Raw genomic sequence first — 7,340 nt, 5'->3', positions numbered from 1 at the left:
CAAGCGGGGATGCTCAATCGGCCTGCCTGGTCGTCCCCCCCGGGGGAGAGCGGCGACCTCCAGTCGAGAACATACCCCCTCAGTGGGGGGGGGGGGAGAGGGGGACAAGGACCGAAGGACCGCGACGGGGGCTGGTGCGCACGGCCGTCCACCCGCTGCCATGGGGGGATGTCTCCCCCGCCGCACCCGCGCCCCCCGCCTCGAACAATCGGGCGGGCGGGTCGGACAGAGACAAGGCCAAGGTGCTGCCCACATGATGCCCGGCGGTGATCGGGCCGAGGTGAACCCCCCACACTCGCGCCTGCGGTCGCGCCCCGTAAATGGGCCACGGGCATGACCGGGCTACCATCCGGAATGAGCTTCATCATCCCCCTCTTCACCCCTCCTCCTCCCTCCCTGCACCGCCACCCCCCCCCCCTCCGCCAGTGTACTCCTCCCCCCCTGAGTGTGTGCCCTCTCTCCATCCCCCTCCTCGCGCACCCACACACACACCATGTCAATCGGAACCCCCACCGCCGCCCTTCGGCGCCTCATGACCGAGTATCGAGGTGCGTCCTGGCCTGGCTCCATTTGTGCCTCCCCTGCTCTTCCTTTGCCCCAGGGCCTGGGTGCCCCCCCCCTCCCCCCAGATCCGCCGTATGCTGCATATTGCTCATACCGCTGCTTGTTCCCCCCCCTCACCTTTCTGTTGTGTTCTCTCCCCCCCCCCCCCTCTCCACCCCTGCTCCTCGCGCAGATCTGACCATCCACCCCCCTCCGGGCATCACGGCCGGACCGGTGGACGAGAGTAATTTCTTCGAGTGGGAGGCCATTATTTCGTGCGTGCCCCCCCCCCCCCCCGCCGGACAAATCCGAACTTCTCGCCCTTCTGAAACATGTGTCCTGCTTCCCTGTCCATTCGTGCGCACCCCTTTCACCAGACTAACCACATGCTATGCCGGCCCCTCCGTGACACTCTCCTTTTGCCAATGGCCCTGGCGGCGATAGCGGCCCCGCTGGCACTCCCTTTGAGGGCGGCCTGTTTACCGCCACTCTGACCTTCCCCAGCGACTACCCGCTGAGTCCACCGAAGATGCGCTTCACCGGCGAGATGTTCCACCCAAATGGTATCGTGCTTTTTCCCCCCCCCCTACTGTGCAACATAGCGCCTTTCCCCTCTGCTTGCCCCCTCCTCCTCCCGCCCTCCTCTCCCCCCCCCCCTCCCCTCCCTGTGTCCCATTCCCAATGTCCCGCCCGCCCTTTGTCTGCTTCTGACCGCCCACACGCGTAATTCCACATGATATCCCCCTCGGCCTCCCCGCGCTGATTCCGCCGTCGAAACTTGGATCGCAGTCTACTCCGATGGCCGGGTGTGCATTTCCATCCTCCATCCCCCTGGTGATGATCCTCACAATTATGAGCAGAGGTGCGCACCCCTTTCCGTCCTCCCCCTCCCTCCCTCCCTCCCGCGCGCCGGCACACTTGCCCCATAGCTACCTTCGGCCTGACCCATGGATGTTCACTAGCTCCGAGCGCTGGTCGCCCGTCCAATCCGTCGAGAAGATTCTCCTGAGTGTGCTCAGCATGCTGGCCGAGCCGAATGATGAGAGCAGTGCCAATGTCGATGCCGCTGTACGTCGTATCCCCGTCTCCCATCGTGAGGCTGTTGCTTGTTGATTGTTGCCGGCATTTCCTTTTCGATGAAACCTCGCCGTCCCCCCCCGCGCCCCTCCCTGCTAACCACAAGGTGCTGTGCCCTTTCGGCTACCCCCTCCCCACCTCCCATCCTCCTGTGCATGGGCGTGCATGCGCACCCGCAGAAGGTCTGGCGCTCCAGCCGCGAGGAGTATGACAGCCGTATTCGCGCCATTGCCCGGCGTAGTCTCGGCTTCTGAGTGGGGGGCTTTGTTGCGCAGCGAGCGTGCATGCGTTCCCCCGCCTCGCCCCCCCCCCTCTCTCTCCCTTTCTCCTTTTTTTGTGGCATATACACGAAAACACCGAAGAGGGGCCTATGTGCCCACTCCTTTGCTCTCCCCCTCTCTCCCTCTCTCTCTCTGTCTCCCCAAAGCCACGCAGTGTGTCTCTTGTCCCCAAACCCCCGCAATAAAGCTGAGCAGCAGCACTCGCTGTATGTCCCCATAAAAAAAATGCCGCAATACAAAAGCCACTTTCCCTCGCCCCATGCATTGCTACGTAGCAAATACACAGCAGGAAAGGAAGGTCGAGGGTAGAGAGACAGTGGAATCTAGACGGGGGGAGGGGGTGCATTGCGCATGGGGAAAAGGCAAAGGGAGCACATGCAAATGCTCCAATGAGGAAATTAAACACAAGGACCGGTGGAGAGGGGGAGAGGGAGAACAAAAGGAAGAGGGAGGGACAAAAGTGAGGGATGGAGGGAGACATTAAATGCACGCACGCGCGCACTCACCAACTGACTCACCCATCTGCACACCCACACTCACCCTACCTACAAGAGGGCTTAAAACATGGCCGACGCATAGGCCGAGCACTTCCCGATAAAGACCTCCGGGTAAGAGCGCCACTCATGGAAGTAGGTGAGAATCTCGGCATCACCGCGGGTGGCTAGCTCGAGAACGCGCTGCTGGATCTGCGGCGACGGCCAGGGGCTGATTTGATAGATGAAGTTGACACAATCGCCCGGGTGGAAGCCGGCGCCCGGATGGAAGCCCACACCCGGGGGCATGGTCGGCGATCCGGGCATCATGTGGTGCTGAGGGGAGAATGCCATGGCGTGCTGCTGCTGCTGCTGCTGCTGCTGCTGCTGCATGTGGTGGTGCTGCTGCTGCATGTGGTGAGGTGCCTGGCCAGGCATCATCGGGTGCCCCATTCCCCCGATGGGAGGCGGCACCTGCTGCATGTGGTGGTGTTGCTGCTGCTGCTGCTGCTGCTGTTGCATGTGATGCATCTGAGAGTGACCGCCAATGGACTGGGGCGAGGGATGTTGTGGGTGCTGCGGCTGCAATGGTGGCGGGAAGCTCCCAGCCATACCGCCGGGAGACATGGGCATCTGTGACAAAGACGGCTGCTGCTGCTGCTGCTGTTGCTGCTGCTGCTGATGCGACAAGGGGAGCGACCCAGCCATTGATGGGGGGAGAGCCGGGCCACCAGAGCCACCGGACCCGGCCAGGGCCGGTGGCGGGAGAACCGGCGATCCGGGAGTCCCAGCAATGGCGGCCGGCAGGGCGGCCGTGGCCACGGGCAGCGGGGCCGGGATGCCGAGCCCCGAGTGCCGCGGCGAAGCAAGCTGCGGCGTGCCGGGGATCGACCCGACCGGTGGCGTCACCGGCAGCGGGAGGGCCGGCTGGCCGGGGTGGTTGGGGTGGCCGGGATGGTGCGAGGGCGCGTGGTGCGGCGCCAGGGAAGGGGGAACTGGCGCCGTGGCCGTCAGGGGGGTGGGAAGATTTGAAGCAGTATGCGAGCCTGGACCGAGGTTCAGGGTGCTGATGTTGGGCAAGCCGCCGCCACCACCACCGGCGGTGCTCGGGCTACCGGGGGCCGTGGAGAGAGGAGGCGATCCCAGGGCCGAGGGCAGGGCGGCCGGGGGAGGAGCCGTCCCCATGCTGGGGGTTCCACCACCACCACCACCGGGAGTGCCACCGGTGCCGGTGCCATTGACGTTGAGAGGCACCGGCAGCGGCAAGCCCAGCGACGGCGAGGAAACCGAGGAGGACAGCGGGTGGGGCGGCGGGGGCCCTGCATGTCCGGAAGGCCCATGGTGCGTGCTGTGGCGCTGCACACCGGGGAACTGCCCCTGCTGAGGGCCGGTCGGGGTGGCCACCGGTCCAACGCGCACCGGCGCGCTAAATCCAATCCCCGCCTTGGCCAGGACCTGGTTGGTGGCCGAAAAGCCGATCGTCGACATGAGGTTGAACCAGACGTTGTTGAATTCCTCGGCCACGACGCGGACCACCTCTGGATCGTTGGAATAATCGCTGGATTGGGGACAGGCGGGGGGAAGGGGGGGGGGGGGCAGAAGGTGGGTCAGGACCGGAGGCTGGGCGTGTTGACACTGCGAACAATGAACACGGAAAGAGCGAGAGCCCGAAACAGAGACAGATAGGGAGAGGGGGAGAAACAAAAAGGAACGGGGAAAGGGGCCATGCGCACATGTAGTCCTCCTCGGCCCCATCGAAGGCGCCGTCGGTGGATGTGCCACCGGCCGGGGAGTTGGTGTCGAGCACTGGCCGGACCAGGGTCGTGCTAAGCGACGAGGAGGAGTTGGAGCTGCCAACTGCGAAGGGAGAAGAGGGCGACCCGCCGCCGGGGATGGCCATCGGGCTGGATGCGATGCTCTGTGTCGAGTCGTGGCGAATCATGGACCCATGCCGGCGGAAGGAGCTGTGCCGATTGAGACTGGCTGCGCCGCTGACCAGGGAAGAGCTCCGCCGGCCGAGGGACCCGCTCATGAAACTCCCATGGTCCGGGGAGAAGGTGCCTGGAGTGCCACCGCTACCGGCAGGCGAGTCGGCGAACTTGGCCTTGGCCGGGAAGGGGATCGGCACGGACCCGGGCGTGGGGGACCCACGGTCGTCGTGTTGCAAAATCGAGAGCTGCATCGCGACGCACTTGTAGTGAGCACCGTCGACGACGCAATCCTCTCCCAGCTGAATGATATCCCCATCGAAGATCTCGTGATGCTGGCTCTCATTGCCCTGAGGCGGGTGCGAGAGAGAGAGAGAGAGAGAGAGAGAGAGAGCGCGAGAGCGAGAGCGAGAGCGAGAGCGAGAGCGAGAGCGAGAGCGAGAGCGAGAGCGAGAGCGAAAGAGAGAGAGAGAGAGAGAGAGAGAGAGCGAGAGAGAGAGAGAGAGAGAGAGAGAGAGAGAGAGAGAGGGGGAGCGAGAGAGTTAGCCCGGCACGGGAGGGAAGAAGCGCAGATGGTTGGTGGGAGCGCGCGCGTACCATCTCGCTCAGGCGCAGGAGGTTGAGGCCAGTCCGGGCCGAGGTGAGGAAGGTGCCCGAAGAGGACCGGATGTCCTTGAGGAAGAGCTACACAGAGCGGAGGGAGGAAGAAGGGCACACGGGGCGGTGAGTCGAGCCGGAAAAGGGAGACCACAGACACGGCAGAGCGAAGGCCGAAAAGGGATGGGGTGAGGGAAGGACGTACGCGCATGCCAGAGCGCATGATGAACGCATGCCGCCGAGAGACGACCTTGCTGGAGAAACGAGGGACCTGGGGGCCGTCGTTGTGGTCAACAAGGCGACCGAGTTCGATATGCTGGCCATCCATCAACTGGAAGTGCTTGGTAACGAAGCTCTGGTTCACCGGGTGCAGCTGGACCGTGAGCACGTCGCTGCCGCTGGCGCCGGGGAAGCTCGGCGGCGGACGCGGTAGCGATGACGAAGAATGGCTTGCCATGGTGGGCTTTAAGAGAGGCGAAAAGGCCTGGGAGAGTTCTGTGTAAAAGTAGGCCGGTGGTAGAGAGCGAGCGGCGGGTGTCAGCACCGGTGTGCAAATGCACAGCATGGGATGGTGGAAATAGAAGCGACGGGGAGAAACAGCCGGGGCAACGTACGGGGCCGGCCGGGGGGGAGTTGAAGTGGGCGCTTCTCGCAAGGGAGGGTGAGGGGCGAGGGCCGGTGCGCCGCGGCAAATGCTGAGCAGGCAGGCAGAGGGAGAGGGGCAGGAGGAGGCGGGGGGAGGGCGTCGGAGGCGGCGGGGGGTGACGGGGCTGGCCGGTGGGTTGGGGATCTGCGTGAGTGCGCGGGCACGGGCGCCAGACACCAAAAACGGCAGTGAAGAACACACAGGAGGAGGAGGGGGAGGGGGGGGGGGCGTCAGCTTCGGGGTAGAAACCTGCGAACGACAACGGAGGGGCGCAGGAGCACAGAGGTGTCTCGGAAATGCAGGAGCGCGGCGTGTACCTGCTCTTTGGGTGGGGCCGGGCAAGAGCCGGAGGCGCAGCGGGAGCGCGCGAGCAGAGGAGGAGAGGGGGAGGGAAGGAGGCGGGCGCGCAGGAGGAGAACGGGAGGAAGGGGCGGAGGGGCAGAGGGGCGAGCCAGGGAGGGGGAGGAGCAAATGAGGGGGGGTGACCGGCACGGTGCAAGCGTCGCCCCGGGGGAGGGGGCTTTTTTCCGGCCACTGTTCCCCTCGGCTCCCGGCGCTCTCCTTGGCATGAGTGATTGGCGCGCGCGGTCGCGACCAGGAACTTGGCCACGGCAGACAAGCGCGGTTCCCTGGCGGGGGCGAGGGTCCCCTACCCGCGCCCCCCTCCCCCTGGGTATCGCCCGGCAGAGGGTGGGGGGCGGACGTGCATGTGTGCGTGTGCCCGCGCGCGCGCGCCAACGCCCCCCCCCCCCCCCCTCCCAGAGAGCGGCCCATGAGAAAACAACAACTTCACGCCGCGGGGGCGGGCCGGCGGCACTGTCGTCGTGGGCCTGGGGTCCGGGTAGGCTGTGCTTATAATATATATGGCCAAAAGGCGTGCCCGGGGGCGAAAAAAAAAACAAGCCGACCACCCCTCACCGACGGGGGGGGGGGCGAGGGGGCGCTGCAGGGCGGGCGGGGGCAGGAGCGGAGTCCTCTGATGCCGGACCCCCTTGCTTGTGCCAGCTGGACGGGGAGATCGCCTGGGCCCGTGCTTCACGCGCCTGCTTCTCCGGGCACCAGGCCCCGGGGGATGCCGGGACAGGGTGCACGAGAGGCCCGGGGGAGGGAGCGGGAGAGCAGGAGAGAGAGAGAGAGAGAGAGAGAAAAGCACGAAAGGCAGGGTCTCCCCACACGGGGCGATGGCCCCGAGTCGGAAGGGGCGTGGCCACGCCCGGCCCGCGCCCCCTCTGGCGCGTGTGAATATACCTGCCCCCCTGAAGAAGGAGGGAGATGACGGAGAGGGCGAGCAGCGGCGTGTACATGCTCGGGCCTGAGGGCCTCGGCGCGTCGGGCCAAAGGAGGTGTGGTGAAATGCAGGAGCGCCTGCACGCATGTGCGTCTCGAGGAAAAGACCCCTGCCCCCGGGTAGGGCCTGCAGGGGGACATCTGAGGCAACGCCGGTGCCCGGGGCCAGAGGGGCGGGGGCGGCAGGGCCAGGATTCCGCCAACAGGGGCCATCCCCCGGAAGGTACCTCGGCAGACGCATCCTTGCGGGTGGCGTGGCCGTCCGCGGCCTCCGGAGCGGATCGTGAGCGGACGGGGGGAAGGGGGGGGGAGGGGGGGTACGGGCACACAACCGGCACCAGGCCAGCGGGTTACCCCGTGCATGCCCCCCCTCCCCCCGCCCCCCAAAGACCTCGCCCTGCCTGACAAGGCGCATCTTCGTGGCGCGGACCTGCCGACCGCTCTCGACCCGCCCGCCCTCCCGCCCCCCCCCCCCCGCGGCGACAAAGGACCGCGGCCGGCGCCCTGG

General features: G+C 66.2%; 2 protein-coding genes across 2 annotated transcripts; one reads left to right on the top strand and one right to left on the bottom strand.

Annotated features, from left to right (window-relative positions):
* Positions 1 to 397: 397 nt before the first annotated feature.
* Positions 398 to 2,195, top strand: H696_00415 (ubiquitin-conjugating enzyme E2 G2). The gene is made up of 6 exons (XM_009494265.1): positions 398 to 548; positions 737 to 818; positions 988 to 1,106; positions 1,333 to 1,405; positions 1,506 to 1,611; positions 1,800 to 2,195. The coding sequence occupies exons 1-6, from the start codon at positions 494 to 496 to the stop codon at positions 1,872 to 1,874; spliced, it is 510 nt and encodes a 169-aa protein (XP_009492540.1). The 5' UTR covers positions 398 to 493; the 3' UTR covers positions 1,875 to 2,195.
* A 263-nt stretch (positions 2,196 to 2,458) lies between these two features.
* On the bottom strand, positions 2,459 to 5,636 carry H696_00414 (hypothetical protein; the record flags this gene model as incomplete). Its single annotated transcript, XM_009494264.1, has 5 exons — positions 5,514 to 5,636; positions 5,105 to 5,394; positions 4,900 to 4,986; positions 4,108 to 4,652; positions 2,459 to 3,932 (listed from the first exon to the last, which is right to left on the bottom strand). The coding sequence occupies exons 2-5, from the start codon at positions 5,354 to 5,356 to the stop codon at positions 2,459 to 2,461; spliced, it is 2,358 nt and encodes a 785-aa protein (XP_009492539.1). The 5' UTR covers positions 5,357 to 5,394; positions 5,514 to 5,636.
* Between the last annotated feature and the right edge of the window lie 1,704 nt (positions 5,637 to 7,340).

Source organism: Fonticula alba (genome assembly GCF_000388065.1).
Source record: "Fonticula alba strain ATCC 38817 unplaced genomic scaffold supercont2.1, whole genome shotgun sequence".
Taxonomy (NCBI): Eukaryota; order Rotosphaerida; family Fonticulaceae; genus Fonticula; species Fonticula alba.
Note: the sequence above shows the minus strand (reverse complement) of the source record. Positions and strands in the feature narration are given on the sequence as shown.

Excerpts from the sequence above, each read along its gene's own strand:
- H696_00415 (XM_009494265.1), top strand. The coding sequence starts at position 494 with ATGTCAATCGGAACCCCCACCGCCGCCCTTCGGCGCCTCATGACCGAG. Across the intron at positions 1,107-1,332 it reads CGAGATGTTCCACCCAAATG|TCTACTCCGATGGCCGGGTG; the intron begins GTATCGTGCTTT and ends CTTGGATCGCAG. Across the intron at positions 1,612-1,799 it reads GTGCCAATGTCGATGCCGCT|AAGGTCTGGCGCTCCAGCCG; the intron begins GTACGTCGTATC and ends GCGCACCCGCAG.